At 39.6% G+C, this 20,383-nt stretch overlaps 1 protein-coding gene across 1 annotated transcript in view; it reads left to right on the forward strand.

Annotated features, from left to right (window-relative positions):
• Positions 1-20,383, forward strand: part of Slco1c1 (solute carrier organic anion transporter family member 1C1) — a 40,817-nt gene continuing 20,434 nt past the window's right edge. Inside the window, exons 1-7 of the mRNA XM_034511771.2 lie at positions 1-394; positions 6,182-6,334; positions 7,464-7,605; positions 13,849-13,981; positions 15,372-15,505; positions 17,332-17,478; positions 19,584-19,682. Coding sequence (XP_034367662.1) covers positions 6,206-6,334; positions 7,464-7,605; positions 13,849-13,981; positions 15,372-15,505; positions 17,332-17,478; positions 19,584-19,682 — 784 coding nt within the window. The 5' untranslated portion in view covers positions 1-394; positions 6,182-6,205. The remainder of the gene's footprint in view (positions 395-6,181; positions 6,335-7,463; positions 7,606-13,848; positions 13,982-15,371; positions 15,506-17,331; positions 17,479-19,583; positions 19,683-20,383) is intronic.

Raw genomic sequence — 20,383 nt, forward strand, 5'->3', positions numbered from 1 at the left:
GTTCTTCTATAAACAAAGCTTTATCACGTGTGGCCTTAAACTTGCTGCAAATTGCAAAGAAATGGCTCAAAGGCTCCAGCTCTTTCCGTGCCCTGGGAGCTGAGATGCAGGGCAGTGCCCTTGCCAGGGTGCCCAATTCCTTGCAGACTGCCAGAAAAAAAAGAGGCCAACTGGAAAGGCGAAAGCGAGAGATTGCCTAGGGGCGAGATCAGACCCTTAGTCTTTTCTTTCCTCTAATCTGTCCTGTCTGCCCACCAGCTCTCTTGACCTGCCAGAACTATTCACAACTGCTGTGTGATGCTGCCTCAGTTTCCTCTTTCAGACTGTGCTCTGTGATCGAGGCCCTTCCTGAACATTCTGAAAGGAACTGGACAGCTTTGACTTCTACCTCCAGGTAGGATTTGGCTCTTTTTGTCTGTCTGTCTGTCTGTCTGTCTGTCTGTCTGCCTGTCTGCCTCTCTCTCTCTTCTCTCTCTCTCTCTCTCTCTCTCTCTCTCTCTCTCTCTCTCTCTCTCTCCATCTATCTATCCATTTACTTTTAATTGTGTGAATAGACATTGCTAATTTGACACTAATTTCTGCAAGACTTAGCTTATCTATGGCAGGTCAGTAAAAGTCAATGGCTTCCTTTGTTAGCTGGGCGGAATAGGAGAGGAGTCTGGTTAAAGAAGACAGGTAAACTCAGATCTGCTTTCAGATTTAGGCTTTGTTACTCATTAGTTGGGTAGTTTCTGTCAGATTGCTTAACTGCTGTGAACTAAATCATTTTATAAGTCGAGATGATGATGTTGAAGTTTTGGGATTATTTAAAAGCTACAATAGATGCATATGTCACACTGAATAGAGATGGTGTTTATGATATGTGAATTTGATACTAAAGTCATTTGTAGTTAGGGGTGGGAGATCAGAACTCTGTGTAAGACACACTGCTCCTCATGAAAAACTACAGGCTATTTTGAAGACTTCTGGAAGAGAAGTCTCTCAGAGTCAGAACACCTGGCTGGTGCAGAGGTATTCCAGAAGGGAGGCTGGCCATGGGGACTTCTCTGAGCTGCTCTATGACAGCCCATGTAGACTGGTTGCATCTCCATCACTGGTTCAGAGCGTAGAGCCTGTGTGCATCCGTGTGACTGAACTTTACCTATTTATCTCAGCTACCTGTGCTCCTTTAAAGACTAGATTCTCAAACCAACTCATGTGAACAGAGAATTCAGCTTTTTTTTTTTTTTTTTTTTTTTTTTTTTTTTTTTTTTTTTTTCCTACCAGCTTGGCTTGTTTGCTTTACAATCTGGAATTCGTTATACCTTAACTTAGGATATTGAATGAAAAGTTTGCCATCTGCCTCTTTTTTTGTTTTTTTGTTTTTGGTTTTTGGTTTTTTTTTTTTTTGTTTTGTTTTTTGTTTTTTTGTTTTTTCGAGACAGGGTTTCTCTGGCTGTCCTGGAACTCACTCTGTAGACCAGGCTGGCCTCGAACTAAGAAATCCGCCTGCCTCTGCCTCCCAAGGGCTGGGATTAAAGGTGTGTGCCACCACCGCCCGACTCCATCTGCCTTTTTAATATTTATTTTTAATTTTTGGAAAAAAAAAGACTCAAGTGAACTGAGAGATAAAGGCTATATCAATGTGTATTTCTCTAAACTTCGCTCTAGCCCTGCTCTACAAATGCAGATGAGGAGAAGTGAGCTTTGGCTTGACCATGGATGGCTCCCGTTCATGTCGCTGCACGTTTCTCTCCATCCTTTCAAAGCAATAAGAAGCTCACAATGCCCAGGAGCTAGAGCCTCTTTGAAATATATTGCAGGCACACTGATTTGCATATCTGGTATTAAGATGTAGTTCAGTTTCTGCAAAACTATGTAGTGTCAATTTTTTTAAGTGTTACTTTGTCATAACACAACATCAACCCAGATCAGGATATCTGGCTATTGTTCCCAGTAGAATGATTGTGGAATACCTCTAAATATAAGAAAATAGCAGATTGAAACATCTCAAATTTTTAAATTATTTTCAGCATTGTTATTGTATGGCACAAACATAGTCAAGCCATTTGCTCCTTTAAAGAAAGATTTAGTCTGAATGATGTAAGCCATTATTCAACATTTATTTGCATATTCTTGTTAACAGCTTTAAAATCATGTGTAGCAGGAAACAGTATGTCAATGACCCCTTAAGAAGGTCAATTTTAATTATATCATTTTTTTGTAAAGGATCACATTTTAAAGTATAAATTTATTATTACTGTTGTTGTTTTTAAAAATCTTTCTGGCCTATATGTTTTTATGTAGTGATATTTTTAGGTTTGCTGGAACTTTGATTCTCTGCATGTAAGTTCATTTCTTATTATAGATACTGTTCCTTGCACTGTTGTAAAAATCAACTCGTCTCATTTCTGTTTGATTTCTATAACTATATTTACTTCTTCGTGTTACCTTTCAGTGGCTTCTAAGATTTCATTGTGAGACATCGCCATAATCTGCTGGCCATTTAAATCATTTGGCTATTTGGATATTTTTTTATCCTAAGCAATGACTCCTTCTAGATGTTCTACTTCAGGTACTAGGTAGACTTGTTGGAAAGAGAGCTACTGAACACTTCAGAAGCCTGCATTTCTCAAATAGCATTTGGATTATTCTTTCAAAGCATTAGTTTGGTAAATCAGTCTTAGTATTTGTATAAAGTTTGTATCACAAATTGGTAACAGTTTTTCTTAGAGTTCTGATTTTGTTTCTGTTGCTGTTGTTTTATTGTTGTTATTGTTCATGATTCTTTCAATCAGAAATAGATGTTGGATGACAGTAATTAGCAATATTATTCAATTGCTACTTTTTAGAGTAAACCCAATTTGAAGTATTGAGCTGTTAATTTAAATTTGGTAGTATTTGGGGGTAGTTTATAATCTATAGGTTTGTTATGGTGTTTCTCTCTTTAACCTGTCCTCATGAGATTTTATAATGAAGGACGCTTTAGTTTGTATGAAATAAATAGTGACAGTGAATCCATTTCATTGTCTGCTTGCTTTCCTTAAAAGGGATTCCTTGATAAAGCAGGCCTGCCATTTCATCTGTCTTTAGTGCCTTTGCTTTGGTGTATGGTTGGAAAGTGTACTGTTCTCCTCCTCATTGTCTGGTTTTCTCTTCTGGACTGTGTCAATACAGGCATTATTTACTGAAAACTTCTTCATTTTTTCAAACATTTTATATTTATCTGTATATTTGATACATAATTTTGGTCTTGCTTACTAAGTATTTTTACTTATTTTTCTGAAATATATATATATATATATATATATATACTTTATTTTTCCTTGTAAATGCTTCCTTCACTTTTTGTAATTAATTATTTTATTATTTTATTTATTTATATTCCAAATGTTGTCCCTTCTTGGGTCTCCCTTGCAATGTTCTTGCCTCATACCCGCTCCCCTTCTCTGAGAAGGTACCCCTGCCCAGTATCCTTGCACCCTCGGCATCAAGTCCCTACAGGATTAGGTGCATCCTCTCCCATTGAGGGCAGACAAAGCAGTTCTCTGCTGCTTATGTGCTGCTGGCCTCAGACCAGCCTGTTTATGCTCTTTGGTTGGTGAATCAATCTCTGGGAGTTCCCAGAGGTCCAGGTTAGTTGACACTGTTGGTCTTCTTGTAGGGTTCTCATCCTTTTCAGTTCCTTCATTCCTTCCTGTAACTCTTCCCAAAGGTGTGATCAACCTCTGTCCAATACTTGGCTGTGGGTATCTGCATATATCTCAGGTGTTGGTAGAATTTCTCAGAGGACAATCATGCTAGGCTCCTGTCTGCATGTACAACATCAGTAATAGTGTCAGGGTTTAGTGCCCACCCATGGGATAGATCCCAAGTTGGGTTGGTCACTGGTTGGCTATTTCTTTAGTTTCTGATCCATTTTTTTCCTTCATTTCTTTGAGACAGGAATAATTTTGAGTTCAAAGTTTTGTAGGTAGTTTGTTGATCCCATCCTTCCATTGGGAGCCCTATCTAACTACTGGAGGTGGTTTCTTCAGGTTCCATCTCCCCACGGTTGGGCATTTCAGCTAAGGTCACTCACATTGAGTCCTAGGAGCCTCCCCCAGCCCAGGTCTCTGGGACTTCCTAGAGATTCACCTTACCCCTCAACCCCAGAAGCTACACATCTCCATACATTCCCCTGGCCTTCTGGGTCTCTCTCCTATCTCTTGCCATACCTGATCCTTCCCCCTACATTCCTTCCCACTCCCCTCTACAATTCTGAAAATATATGCTCCAAATGCAAGGGCACCAGCATTCCTAAAAGTAACTTTACATGAGGCTCAAAACACACAGTGGACCCCACACATTAATAGTGGGAAACTTCAACACCACACTCTCACCAATGGATAGGTCATCAAAACAGAAACTAAATAGAGATACAGTGAAACTAATAGAGGTTATGAACCAAAGGGATTTAACAGATATCTATAGAACATTTCATCCCTAAACAAAAGATTATACCTTCCTAGGGTTATACCTTTTCCAAAACTGACCATACAATCAGACACAAAACAAGCCCCAAGAGATACAAGAAGGTTGAAATAATCCCTTGCATCTTATAGGAGAACCACCGATTAAGGCTGGTCTTCAATAACAACAGAAACAACAGAAAGTCCACATACTCATGGAAACTGAACACCTCACCACTCTATGATAACTTGGTCAGAGAAGAAATAAGAAAGTAAAGACTTTATAGATCAGTGAAAAGGAAGGCACAACATTCTCAAACTTATGGGACACAATGAAAGCAGTGTTAAGAGGAAAACTCACAGCACTAAGTGCCCTCATAAAGATATTGGAGAGATCTTGTACTTACAAGCACACCTGAAAGCTCCAGAATAAAAAGAAACAAACACACCGAAGAGGAGTAGGTGGCAGGAAATAGTCAAACTCAGGGCTAACCAATTAGAAACAAAAAGAACAATACAAAGAATCAACAAAACCAAGAGCTGGTTCTTTGAGAAAATCAAGAAGACAAATATTTATGTATGTTTTATCCATATTTTTCATCAAGAGTAATGTTAACTACTTTAATTGGCTTGATATTTCTTGGTTCTTTCATTCCCCTTTATTTGCTCATTTTTAAGAACTTAAGCATGTTTATAAAATCAGATATTCTTATAGCATTTTTAAAGACCCTTGTTCCTCCCTTTTAAGCCCCATTCATTTCCCATAAAATAAGGAATAAAGACATCATACACATGAACAGAACAATTTTAAATTCTACCACATGCTTGAAAATTTACTCCAAATATTATATTTCTAGTCAGTGTAAAGAATATTAGAAGATATCCTTTTTTGCGTACAAGTGGGGAGTCTTGTATCCAATGGGGACAGCCATGCTGTTTTAATTTTTGAGTCCTGTGGCCTGATTAGATTATTAGACAAACTCTGGTTCATGTAGACAGCTAACAACGAGTAGCACAGGATGTGTAAATATTAATGTGAACAGGGAGAAATAGGGTCAGATTGTGCAAAACTGTTAAAGAGTTTGGTCAGGAGGAACAGAGACGGGAGGGTGGGAATTAAGCACGGGAAGGGAAGAGTTTTCCTTCCTCTAAGGCAAACCTCCGCCTGCACTTTCATCTGCATTCAATCTAGGCACCAGACTTTTATCGTTCACATTCCTTCCCCATTAGCCAAAGGGTACACCAAGGGGACCTCTTCCTTTTTGCTTCAGTTTAAGCTTTACTTGGGTGCCAGAGGAATGCTAAGGTGCTTTGGGGATCTGTGATGGTGTCAGCCTCTGCTATTCATGTCCTGGAAGCTGTAATTCTAATGACTCAATATTCAAGAGGTTGGATTTCTCTTCCCCTTCCTGCTCGCGCCCAGTTGAATCTGGCAAGACCACAAAGTCAGCAAAATTCTGCCTCGTTATTTATTCCAAAGGCAACATGGAAATTTATTCTTTGCTATAATGAGGCCCAAAGTGAAAAGATTGAGAAAGAATGCTGGCTGTAGGGTCTCAATGGCAGGATTCGTTAATCAAATATCCTGTCTGATTTTAATTGAAAAATGTTGCCAACTTACTGTGGTAAGTGGAGATAGCGAAGCTTTAAATTATCCCTATAGAACCGTAGTTTACTGTGAAACGGAAACGTCTTTAAATCATGCGGATCGGAAATAAATTGCTGTTTCCTTTTAAAATCAACTTTGACAGGCTGGGATAAGAAACATTTTCATAATGGACACCTCATCCAAAGAAAACGCCCGTTTGTTCCACAAAAATTCAGTGCAACCTGCCGGAGGGCCGTCCTTTAAAGCAGGATATCCGTCCACAGAGAAAGCGCGGCCATGCTGTGGAAAACTCAAGGTAGAGGGGTTGGGTACAGTTCACAAGCTTGACTTTCTTTCTAGACAAATGAAGCTACAAGAGGAATTGCTCTCTTCTCTTCTCTTCTCTTCTCTTCTCTTCTCTTCTCTTCTCTTCTCTTCTCTTCTCTTCTCTTCTCTTCTCTCCTCTCCTCTCCTCTCCTCTCCTCTCCTCTCCTCTCCTCTCCTCTCCTCTCCTCTCCTCTCTTCTCTTCTCTTCTCTTCTCTTCTTTTTTTCTAAAAATAAGCTCTCAACTGCAAATTACTAAGACCACCCACCCAGCAATGAAATCATTTTTGCCTGCCATGCAGGCTGCATGACTTTCCTGGGTTCCCTTGAAAGCTCTTCTTAGATAAGAAGGGGAGACAGAGAACCAGACACTTATTAAAGCACTACCCTGCCCTGTATGTTGTACTAAGTATACCCACACTATTTTCCTTTTCTGAAAGCAAACGTGGCTTGGCTAGTTACACAGAAAGAGATAGATGTCTGCATGATTCAAGCCTCCCTTCTTTATACCAATAACACTCATGGAATATAATAACATTGTACTTTATTAACTGTGAGCCTGAATTCACCTGGATACTGCTTTACACATATAATTAAAACATGTCTATTAAAATATAACCAGATAGCAAAGAACCACTGAAAATTTAAGGTTAAATTTAATAACTACAAGTCATGTAGACTAGACATTTCAGTGCAGAATAATTCCCGCTAGTGCTTGGAGTGTGGTTTCAAAATGCGTGTTAGGCAAGGACTTGTGGGAAGATGGCACAAGGGTGTGATGATTTTACCTCATTTATTTCCTTACCCATCAGTGGCTCTTTCCTTGCCCCTCACTTTTATTCCCAAAGCTAGGCTCCCTTTAATATTTTGTGGAGGAGTAGGGGAATCCTGTGAACATTTTACATGAAAGTCTGCTTGCATTTCAACTGCCAAGTAACTTGGGTTGTGCGGGGGGAGGAGAGGGACTCTGCATGGTCCTGGGGCTGATGTGAGCTGCAACAGTGCTTGAATCAAGCCATCAATGGTGACACACTTGTTGTTCCTCTCAATTTTGTTTCCTTGGAAACTTCTGAGCTATGCAATGCTAGTCCGGTTACTTGTAACTTTTTGTGTCTTCCAGGTGTTCTTGGGTGCCCTGTCTTTTGTTTACTTTGCCAAAGCATTGGCAGAAGGCTATCTGAAGAGCACCATCACTCAGATAGAGAGGAGGTTTGATATCCCTTCCTCTCTGGTGGGAATAATTGATGGTAGTTTTGAAATCGGTAGGTATCACAGAAGTCTGACTTTTCCTTTAAGCCCAAGGTCTTTCTCCTGAGCCAACTCTATGCCATCCATCATTGTCTGCTGAGATACAACCTGTACAAACCTGTTTGGATAAATCTGCCGGGATCTTATGCTACAAGGATATAAAGGAAACATATTCTCTCAGAGAGCAGGCAAGCAATAATAAATTTCCTGCCCCCAGTATTCATTACTGGATGCTTAGACAAGTCTGTTACCCATCAGAGGGGAGACTTTCTGTAGGGGAACATGAGGTAAAGACTGGTGTTTTGGGTTGTAATATGGGGAAGTGCCTCTTGGAGGAGTGAGAATGTGGGAGCACTCAAGGGGGCTCTGCAAAAATGGAGTCCAAATATTTAAGAAGTAGATGTTTGGGGTCAGAGAAATGGCTTGATGGTTAAGAGCACTAACTGCTCTTTTAGAGGTCCTGAGTTCAATTCCCAGCAACAACTTGGTGGCTCACGACCATTTGTAATGGGATCTGATGCTCTCTTCTAGTCTGTCTGAATAAAGTTATAATGTAGTCATATACATAAAATAAATAAGTCTTTAAAAACAACGAAGCAGACACTTACTGTATTTTTCTACATATTTGCTTAAAGGAGAAGGAGGACTGTTTTTATCAGGAACGCAAGAGTAGAACAGGCTGTAAAGCCTCTACCCTCTGGTATCTACGGTTTGTCCATTGCTTAGACCTCCGTCTTCAAAGAGTGATTTTAATCACCGATTAGAAGGTGTTGGAATGTGTGCCATTCCAGTTAGTCAACTTCCTGAATTAATAAAAATAAGAGGCATTTAATGCCTTTTCAAAGTAAATAAAATAACTCCCTTAGTGGTCATCATGGGACAAGAAAAATAACAGAGAAATCTCTTAACTGCTCTAGTGTCAGATTTCCCTGTAGTGAGTGGAATTTAGGTTTTCAACTTCATTTTTTAACTCGATATTTTGATTTTATTTGTGACTTGGGATGTCATGGAGGAAGTGAGACCAATGAACATCTAAATTTTATGGCTTTTGCAAAAAAAAAAAAATGCAGCCCTCACTTCAAAAGGAATAGGAGGTGGCTTATTTTGGAGACCAAAAAAAAAGAAAAAAAAAAAATGTATGGCCATAGCTCAGGGACACAGACTAGGCAACCCCAAGTACCTTGGTCTAATCTGATAACAGTTTCATGAAAATCTTATTGTGTAAGAACAAAGAAAGCCATAAATCAGCATGCTTTCCAACACCTTGGTAGAAACATCATGTAGGTAGTTAGGGCGAAGTGGGAGAAGCCTCTGCAATTGGGCTCAGAGGCTATCTGATAGCAATATTAGCTTTTGAGCAACACGTTCAAAGGGATTTACCCAGTAATCTGAAAGATGTGATGTCATATAGAGGTGAGTGATAACTGTAGATGAAGGGGATTAAGATGGTGAACACATAAAATTCCAACCACTGGAGTTCTAAGCAAGGCATCAGCTTTTGTAGGTGAAGGATTCTTTCAAATCAGCTCACAAAGTTTCCAGAACAGTATCAACCACACCTTAGTGGCCTTTCAGGTGTTTGGGAAATGTTCAAGTTCAGGTACTGATTCTTCAGGGAAGGGGCCCAAGTTTCTATTTGTTTCTGTTGTAGATTGCATTAGTTGTTTATTTATAATTAATTAATTAAGTTAGTTAGTCAACCTGTTTGTTTTCATGTTCATACACAAGAGTTCCATGGTACACATGTGGAAGTCAGAAGATACCTTGAGGGAGTCATTTCTCATCTACCATGTGGGTCTTGTGGATTGAACTCAGGTCATCAGACTTGGTGGCAAGTGTCTTGACCTGTTGAGACATCTCAAAGCAAGTCTGCATTTCTTGTTGCCAGAGGCTATCAATGTTGTTAATCAATAACTTCACATACATCATGCTTCTAAAATACCCAATTGTCTTAGTTAGGGTTTTCTTGCTGTGAAGAGATACCATGGCCATGGAAACTCTTATAAAGTAAAACACTTGAATGCTTACAGTTCAGAGGTTTAGTCCATTATGGTCATGCCAGGAAACATGGGAGCATGCAGGCAGATATGATGCTGGAGAGGTAGCTGAGCGTTCTAAATCTGGATCCATAGGCAAGTAGGAAATGACAGAAACACAGGGGCCAGGCTTGAGCTTCTGAGACCTGAAAGCCCACCACTAAGTGACACACTTCTTCCAACTAAGCCACACTTACTCCAACAAGGCCACACCTCCTAATGGTGCCACTCCCTATGGGCCAATGGTGGCCATTTTTATTCAAACCGTCACACTGATTGTACCAGCCCCTTATGTTACTGTGTGACCCCCCTTGAGGGACCTCAAGAGTCGATGCTTGCCCCAGTGATGGTCCTGAACTGAAGGACCATAGAAGGGTGAGGACAGGTGAAGAAAGGCATATTGATAGGAAGCTTCTGCCTACCGAGTGAAGCTGGCATGGAAGTCGATATGCCAGTAAAAATGAAATATCAAACAAATTTAATTTTTCTTACTCTTGGTTTCCATGCATAAACATACAGCTAGAGATGCTTTAAAATGATGGCATGTAAACTTTTGCTTGGATATTCTCAATATATAAGACAGAGACTGTCCAAAAAGATACCCAATGCTACCATTGAGTGTCTACACACATGCACACACATGGTCGCTTTAGTCCCACATACATGTACTTAAACATGTGTGAAAACACACACACACACACACCCCTAACACATACTCCCACAAATGCATACAAAAAAGTTATATATAATAATATATACATTCAATAACTTGGTTGAAATTCTTTTACTTTCAATTGATTATCTATAGAAATTCTAGCATTTTCTGAGTACAAAAATTACATGATTAAAATAGAAGACATACATACACACACACACACACACACACACACACACACTTTTTTAAAATTCTTAAATGTGTCAATTTTTTTTCTTTTCTTACTCAATTGGCCTGGGGATTATGCTGAATTGCAGTGGTGATAATAGTCACCCTTCTCTTGTTTCTGGCTTAATACAGGGCTTTTAAAATTTCACTATACAGCAATTCAACTATTGCATGGTTTTTATTTTAATTAATTAAATTGTTATGAATTAGTTATTAATTTGTTTTGCATGGTTTTTAGTAAGTATACTTTAAAAATTTATCTAACCACCACATTTCTCTTTCTTTTTTCTGCTCTTCATTGTTGGAATTTTTGAGACAAGGTGTCTTGCCCTGTGGCATTGGCTAGCATGGGATCCACTTTATAGACCAATTTGACCCCATACTCACAGAGATCCATCTGCCTCTACCTCTAGAGTACTGATTGAGTGTGTGCACCACCATGTGAGGCTCAGTAGATTTTATAATTTAATTTCTGGCAGCACTAAGGGCTTCACTACATTTCTTCTATTCTGCAAAAATGTTTTTTCCCACCTGTTATATGATGATTTAGTTAACAGATTTCTTCTTAGCTCAGATTCTCACAGTCCCGGAATAAGCTGTACTTGCCAGACTGCACTGACTATTCCTTTTACTAGTAGGATCTTTAACTTCAAAATTGCAACCGTACTTGGTCTCTAATTGCTATCTCTTACACTGGACTTGTTCAGGTTTGTTTCTGGTGCATAAGATAACTTCAGTTATTTGCTTTCTTTTCTAGGATTTGAAATTTTGGATGTGTGCATAAAAAGTTTTAAGTTTGGTAAAACATTTATTAAACACCTTGGACCTGTTGGTTTTTTTATTAATTGGTCACGTGAAGTATGGAAGAGTTTTCATATTCAATTTAGTGTGTGTGTGTGTTTATGTGTGTGTGATATGTGTGTGCACATGTGTATGTGCACTTATGTACACAGAAGCACTGTGTAGGCATGCATTTGTGGTAACCAGAGGTAGACTTCCGGTATCTTCTTTTACTGCCATCCACTTTATCTTTTGAGGTAGGGTCTCTCACTGAGCCTGGGGCTCACCTTTGCAGCCAGATTCGCTGGCTAGAAAGCCTTTGGAATCTACCAATCGCCACACTTCCTCCCCAAGCCTAGTGCTGAGGTTACAGGCACCCAGCCTGTCAGCTTATATGTTGGTGTTGAGGATCTGAACACAGCCAGCACTTTACCCCTTAGCTCTCTTTTCAGCTACTCCAATTCATTTTTTGTACGTTTTGAATCACTGTGTATTCCCCATGTATCTCTCCTGGGAACTCAGAAAGGTTGCCTTTATAGCAAGCACAGGAGACGAGATCTTGTGGTCATAGGATGGTGGAGAAATGGCATTATTTATTAATGTAACAAAGAAACACCCTTCAAACCAGTCCCTTATTTTAAGGGTTTGGTGAAAAGTACATGGGCTACAAAAGTCTTGCTGTAAAATGTAAGCCAGCCTCACAAACAGAAGGACATGATCAGTGTAGTTTTTACACTAGTCAAGTGCCGAGTAGGTGCTCTCAGGCTTAGTTTCTTTAATGTGCAAATTTTAAAGAGCTGAATTCTTCGAAGAGTCAAGCACATAGGCCTCATTTTCAAGCTACGTTTTCTACATTCTTCTTATTATCCTTCAGGCTGTAAAATTCACCACTCATTTTCCAATTGACTAATGCTGGCTGTATGTCCAAACAGTAGTGAAATCAGATGATTGCTTGCAGATGGAAGGAAACATGTTCCTGCTGTAACATTGGAAAGAGCAAGTACAGCATCAGAGCCAGGCCAACCATCAGCCCCCATAGTCAGCCTATAGGGAAGTGTCTGCTTCTTTATCTAGATGGGAGTTCCTGCAAATGAGCCTTCCCAAATGATTATAGCTAAAACGGAAAGGTCCTTAAAATGTGTGCGCCTAACTCAGATTTCTCATGGTGTGTTGCTGTCATAATCCACACCATTGTATTTGAGTTTACCTTGCAAATACAGATTCCTTGACTGGACCATGGTTCCATGGCACCAGGAACTGGATGTGCCAAGAATTTTTATCTCCCTTTGTACCTTCTCCTTGAGATTCTTCTATATAACAAAGCCTGAAAAATCTTCCCTTAAAACATGTTGAATCATAGAACTCAGGAGGTAGCTCACTCAGTGTCCTATGAACATGACAACCTGAGTTTGATGCCCAAATACATATCCAACAATGACAACAATAACAACAACCATAATCAGGTATGATATAGAACTTTCCCCTGTTATTGCAGAAGAGATAGGCCTGCCCGAGTAGGTAGACAAGAAAACCCAAGGCTGATGATGGCGACCTTATCTTACGAAACAAGGTAAACAGCATCTAGAGATGACATTCAAGTCTGACCTCTGACCTCCAACTTGCACATCAGCTTTTTTTTTTTTGAATGGCTGTCTTGTAAAAACATTTTATTCATGGTATTTGTACATTATATAGTTTATATATGACATATATTGTACATATATAGTTTATATATGACAGACACACAGAGTTGTTTTGGAAGACAAACTTTTTATATTGAGTCTCTTTGTAAAGAAGTCGTGAACAATTACAAAGTATCATTTGTATAATCGTGGGTCTAATATTTTATTTCATTTAAAGAAAGGTATATTCCTGTTTTTTGTAATACCTTTCTCTGGGAAATATCAACTGTAGATATAATATAGGATCTATGTTTCAAAACTAATTGGGAAACTAATAGAAGGTTTAATCCAAATTGTAAGTTAAAGAAGAAACTAATAGAATTTGCTGCAAAGTCACTAAGAAACATTTAAAATATCAACCAAAGGAAGCTTTGTAAAATTTAGACTTATTTTTAAGTTATAATTATGTGTGTAGGTGTGTGCATATGAATGCAGGCATCCTTGAAGTTCAGAGGAAGGGGACAGATCCACTGCAGGCAGGATTACCCGAGCAGTGAGTCACCCAGTGTGGGTGCTGGGAATCAAACCTTGTCCTCTGTAAGAGCAGCAGGCTCTCTCTCCATCAAGGAGCCATCTCTCCAGCCCTCTGCTTATAATTTAGTTTACTGATAAAATCCTTTTAAAGGAACAAATGATCAGGTGTGGCAAAACCAAATGGAAGAGGTATGGTAACTAAAATACTTTGACATAGAAGATGAGGTGATTAAAGTCATGAATCAACAGCTATTTTAGCTTCCAGGAAAGCAAGCAACATGACAGGGGACTTCCTTCAAGTGAAGTTCTGCTCAGTCTGTGTACATCATTTCTTTGCTTATGCTGTGGACTGTTTCATAGATTCCCTATTCTGATCATGAATGCTTCTTCTTGCCCCCAAAGGGAATCTTCTGGTCATAACATTTGTTAGCTACTTTGGCGCCAAACTTCACAGGCCAAAAATAATCGGAGCAGGATGCCTGGTCATGGGTTTTGGAACTATGCTCATTGCTGTACCCCAGTTCTTCATGGAGAAGTAAGTCTAAAGCATCTGTCTTCCCCTAACTTTCCCATCAATGCCAGGTCTCCTCCTCCTTTTCTTAAAAATTATAATTTTGTTTTGTTTGCAGAAGGCAGGTGTCGTTCTAGGTGGCTCTGGCTTGTGCCTTCCTGCTTCAATCTCCTGAGTGCTGGGATTACACACACACAATATCTCAGTCTTTCTGTCTGTCTCTCTCTGTCCCCTATTTACCCTATTTAAATATATATATATAATGTGTTTGTGTGTGTGTGTGTGTGTGTGTGTGTGTGTAGCAAGTAGTTATAAAAAACAAATCACACTATGGCTGGCAAGTTTCCATGGTTATAACTAACTGAACCTGCTTGTATTTCCCAAGCCATCTGCCCCCTGTGGCTAGCCTGCTGAAACTGGCTGCCACTGGCTCTAGTCCCCTATCCCCCTAAAATGAAAACTCCAGAAGCTTGTAATTTACCAGTCAGATTTATAACAGTAAATCATCAGCCCCCAAAATGCTCACACAAAGAACTCAAAACTCAGTTGATATAGATACAAACTGCACATCTAGATTGGACAGATGTGTCCCACATTATTTAATCACCTGTCTAAGAAATTTCCTGTAACTTATGGCTTCTAGGACCACATGGTTCTGGCTCATCACCCTCTCCTATAGGTTCCATCTTGTCTTTCCCATCTCCATCTCAGTCTTTCTGTCTGTCTCTCTGTGTCCCATATCTAAAAATTTCAGCTCCACCTTCCCTTCCACTGCCCAATCACAGGCTCTAGCCTTATCTGACTAATTAAGATTTCACCTGATCTCACCTGAATACAAACATAGGGTACAGGGCAGAAAAGATGGACAACAATCCACAATGTGTGTGTGTGTGTGTGTGTGTGTGTGTGTGTGTGTGTGTCTAATAATTTGCAGCCTGATTAATTACCTAGAGAGGGAAAACCAGAGTAAGAATTTCTTCTGGGAAAATGGCTCTGAAGCCATGATGCACATTATAGATTCTCTAGAACTGGCCTGTGAGTGTTCTGGTAGCTCTGTGATTCTGATGTCCTAATGCCTCAAGATGTTGCAACGCTGATTTTATTCTGACTTGGAGACAGCTTTGGTGTTTAGCAAATGTAGGTAGCTACCTCTTGTGTTAAGGGAAGAGGTGATGGACAATCATTATCTTTTATTTTAAAAAGCCTTAAAATGATTCTTGTTTTTATGTTCTGCTGTGGGTTCGTGGGTGACGTGAAGCAAACTGCTATTCAGTGCTGGTTCGGTTTGGTGAGACTGATTCGAAGGAAACTGCCAAACCAACATGATCCCTTCATTTTCAACCAAACAAAGTAAACCTTTGTTTTTAGCATGTTGTTAGCCTGTCAGGGTAAAGAAAATGCTTTGTATGTGCAGGTACAGCTATGAGAAGTATGAGAGGTATTCTCCCTCCTCCAACATCACTCCCAACATCTCTCCGTGCTACCTAGAGTCCAGCAGCCCATCACCCAGCTCAATTGTGGGGAAATCACAAAACAAATTAAATCACGGTAAGATGGTTTTTAAAAACTGACCTGTATAAGTGAATAGTTTTAGCGTTATCATGCGTTTTTATGAAAAAATTAATATTTGAAATATTAAAGTGCCGAAAATTCCTGAAAATGCACTGGGGAGGTGGCTCACTTGGCAAGCATGGGATCTGAGTTCAAACCCCAGCACCTACTTAAAAATCTAGCTGTATCTGAACACAACTATAGACCCAACGCTGGGAGACAGAGGTGGGTGGGTCCATAAAATTCATTAGCCAACAAATCTAGCTATAACAGTGAGCTATCTGATCAGTGAGAAATTTTGTCTTGAGGCAGTGGGGGCAAGAATGCCCCCATTTATAGCACAGTACAGTTATAGCACATCACCAGAACTCACTGGTCAGCTCAGCCAACCTGTGAACATCGCCTTGTCTTTTTCACAGGCAGAACACCCATACACACATCTAAGCAAATGCCTATAATTCTAGCACTCAGTAGGCTGAGGTAGGAAGGCTGTGAATTCAAGGCTGTCTTGGGCTATCTAGTAAGTTGAATATCTGACCAGCCAAGAGTCACCTAGAGAAATATACCAATGTACCCATCAGAAGAAGTGTACCAATGTGCTCTGGCCTCTGCATACATAGAGGGATAGGCATGTAGACTTGTGGTTCACATGCCTACACTGCATGAACTCAAAACAAATTAAAAGCTCCTAAAGTATAAAAGCAGTATGCTATGATCCCAATAAGATATTCCAGTGATTGGTTTTTATGGATTAATTGCTTGGTGGTGACTAGCAATATCTACCAGTGTTTCTGAGTAAGATGGGTCTTGAAATGAAAATAAAATGAGTTTCACAAATAGAAACATCAATCTAAAGGATTAAAAAGAAAGAAATGTGATTTTTCCCCCCTAGGGTTAAATTTAATTTTCTCTTTATCCTTTTCACACCTAGCTAAAAATAACTCTCACCTCCCAGTGTTGCCAAGAAGACTCCAGTTAAAAATACCTGAGAACTACTTAGCCCAGCAAGTGCCTGGGAGCAGGCATTTAGATTGGGGTGATTACAGAAGGCTGTCAGCATCCTAAACTGTATTACTGTGCCCAACCTCTGTGAAGTAGTCTTTCATTTATATGACTGACATAACTACCCTGCCTCATACAGTCAGATTAGAGCACGACACTTATCAATGTATCCTTCACTAGTCAGTTCTAAATAGATTCAACTCTAAAAATAGTGTCAAACCTTGTTGTTGTAAGATACGGATTGCTAAAGAATATACGATGTATAGTTTTTATATGACTTATTCCCAGAATTCTAAAAGTAGTTGATCACTAGCAGATATAATTGTAGGCAATAGAGTCCAGTGTTGCAATTATCACACACATAAATGTTGAAATTTCAAGTAGAATTTAGGCAACAATGGCAGGTACTTGAGTTTAAAAAAAATAAGCAATTTTGATTAAAGTAGGGGTGGATAAACATTTTTTTTTTTTTTCATTTCTTTTTTTTTTTTTTTTTTTTTGCCCTTCATAGCATGCTGAAAATGGCTGCAGTAGAAAAAGACAAATATGTCTATGTAGGTACAAAATGAGAAGAAGAGAGAGAATAAGTTAAAGGCACAGCAAGAACAAGAATCTCTTAGGCCCCTGGATATATCTGTCAATGAGATAGAAGTCACAAATCAAAACGGCTCATCCAAACTCTTATCAGATTGGCACTGTGACAAATTCTGTTTCTGGTTTCTATTTCAGTTTTAAATCAGAGGGTAGAAACGTAGAATTAAACATTTAACGTCAGTCAATAGTGGGCTAGCTCTAGTCCTCTTGTTTGGTTTTCTTTCCAGAATGTGAAGGGGATGCCAGTTCCTCCATGTGGGTTTATGTCTTCCTGGGAAATCTTCTCCGAGGACTAGGGGAAACTCCTATCCAACCCTTGGGCATCGCCTATCTGGATGACTTTGCCAGTGAAGACAATGCTGCTTTCTACATCGGTAACACTGATACCTTATTCAACTTGGGAAGTTGGGTGCCTGGTTCGAGCCCTTCCCAAGTATTCCAAATTCAGCATGGGAGGTTTGAGCACTCAATCCCCATGCTTCAGTTAACTGTGAACTGTCAAGGCACTTTAATCAGTATCTGCTGAGTGAAAGAAAGAACATGGAACTAAGTAGCTGTGACCTCAATGTCATGGGGTCTTATAAAAGCATCCTCCGGGCTGCAGAGTTGAGAGATTGCTTTTAATGAGTGTGTGTGTGTGTGTGTGTGTGTGTGTGTGTGTGTGTGTGTGTATGCATGTATCTGGTGGATGCTTGTGGGCCTCTGTATGTGTATTTGTGTGTGTATGTGAGTGTGTAAGTGTGTGTGTGTGTGTGTATATGTGGTAGGTGTTTGTGGGCCTCTGTATGTGTATGTGTATTTGTGTATGTATGTGAGTGTGTAAGTGTGTGCACATGTGTATATGTGATGGATGCTTGTGGGCCTCTGTATGTGTATTTATGTGTGTATGTGTGTAAGTGTGTGTGCATGTGTGTGTGTGTGTGTGTTGATTTTGCAGTTCTAGAAATGGCCTTGCATTCTATAATTCCATAATTAATTAAAGGATCTTTTATTTCATTTTTTCCTGTTTGAGATAGGAAGGGGTTCTGGAACCTTGAGAGCAGGTATAAATGACTGAAAAGAAATATAAAGAAAATATAAGCAAGGTACAAGGATACCCTATCCCAGAGGACAGTTGAGCAGCAATAGTCACCAATATCTACTACAAAAGGGTAGGGAATGCATTGGAAAATCTTCCACACAAAATGGAGAGTAGGAATGAGCTATTAAGGTCAGATGCATTCAATCATTATTTAATCGTGTTTCTTATGCCCTGGAATTCAGCTAGAAATTACAGCTGTAGGAATGACTATAGTGTCTTTTGTATTTACTACATCAATTTTGATTCTTGGAATTCTGGTATTTTGAAGGTGTAGCTTTTAGGGACAAAGGGTAAGACTGAAGGAACGGTTACACAAGGACTACTGTATTTCTGGCTATGTACCACAGAAATCCCAGATATCCTGCACACCACGCCCAAACAGGCTTAAATTAGCCACAGGTTCTGTCTCTATTGAAAACTGGAGCATAACTCAGGAGCCTCAAGAAGAACTATATGGGGCAAACTACACAATTATTCTGGGGACTGGGAAGGATTTACCTTCTTCTGGAGGCCCACAGGGACTACACACAATCTTACACTTCATCTGTCCGAGAAAGGCCAGGGAGCTGCTCTTTATGTCTCCAGCTCATGTAATCTTCCGAGAATATCCTTGTTTGAGTTCTGCTGTGAAATGAATGGCAGGTGTGAGACCCTTGCTGAGCAGGACAGCCTTTCTGCTTACTAGTGACACTGTCCTCTGAATAACCTGCTCCTGCGATCTTCTGTCAGAGGCTTCTTCTGACCTGTGATGAGCTTTCTAGATAAACTTAACTTGGTCCAAAGTCTACCTCCTTTGCTAGCTCTTTCTGGAGTTGGCGCTCTCTCCACAGAGTTTCCCCACAAACTCCATGTGAGTGCACATGCTTTATTACTGAGGTGGGAGAAACCCATTTTAATGTCAAACAGAACTTTTTGCTTCACCGATGATAAAACGTGGTTGAAAGATGACAAAACCAGCACAGTTCTGATATGTTTGGTTTCTGTCTCACCTAGTCTCTAGCTCCGTCCTCCACCTCAAGTGCTAGGATGCCTAACCTGTGCACAGCCATACCTGTCGGAACTAAAGTTTGATTCATGCTTGGAAAGTAATTTTGTCAGAGTCCTGGTGCTATTTCCGTGAGATGATTAATGTGTTAAAAGTACTAGTTTTCTCCCAGAACAGAGAACGATGTATTTCCTGAGTCAGTGCAACTGAAAAATTTAACCAGGGAAAAACCCACAAAAGAAACGCTGAGTGAAGTATTTATTTTGCAGATACCAGTGGCATTTCATTTATATTTCCTACTTAGCATTTTGTCAGTTTATCGAAGCAGAGCAAAATGACATATATTCTTCTTTTTCCTCTTATCACCCTTTTTAGTGTTTCATTTTGGTTTGGCTTGTTTTTCTTTTGTACAGGGTGTGTGCAGACAGTGGCAATTATAGGGCCCATTTTTGGCTTCCTTTTGGGCTCATTATGCGCCAAACTGTATGTTGATATTGGCTTTGTGAATCTAGGTAAGTAGATTATTTGTTTATATCTCTTTGTTTACACTTTTTTCTTTGTGCGTACTCATGCCATGATGCATTTGGGAAGCTCAAAGGACAACTTGTTGAAATCAGTTCTCTCCTTTTGCCTGTGGGTCCTGGATGGAACTTGGGTGTCCAGGCTTGCCACAGGAGCCATCTTACCGGCTGAACTCACTTCGTATTTATTCGTTAATTTCAGCTACTATAATTTTTAATGGACTTTGAAAAAGATTACATTTTGTCTTTTTTTAATTTAAAAAATATATACATATGAATATTTGCATGTATGTATGTATGTATGTATGTACATTAAATGAGTGCTTGTTGTTGGAAGAGGTTAGGAGAGGGTGTCAGATCCCTGAAACTGGAGTTACAGACAGTTATGAGCCTTTATGTGGGTGCTTGGTAGTACAAGTCCAGCTCTCCAAGAACAGCAAGTACTCTAACCACTGAACCATTTCTTCAGCCCCCAAATTTTGTTTTTAATATAATGTCAAGGTGGTACTCTTTCATTAAGTAAAAACAATCCATGGAATATACCTTGATACTGAAGATGCAAGCCTTAATTGGTGCAGGAAAATAAACAGATTAGTAATTAGAACAAGGTGACCTGTGGTCTGTTTATAAAGGTGGACCCTCTTCCCAACAGCTGCACATTCAAATGCATCCAGCTCAGTTCAGATGCAAAC

Source organism: Arvicanthis niloticus, chromosome 9 (genome assembly GCF_011762505.2).
Source record: "Arvicanthis niloticus isolate mArvNil1 chromosome 9, mArvNil1.pat.X, whole genome shotgun sequence".
Taxonomy (NCBI): domain Eukaryota; kingdom Metazoa; phylum Chordata; class Mammalia; order Rodentia; family Muridae; genus Arvicanthis; species Arvicanthis niloticus.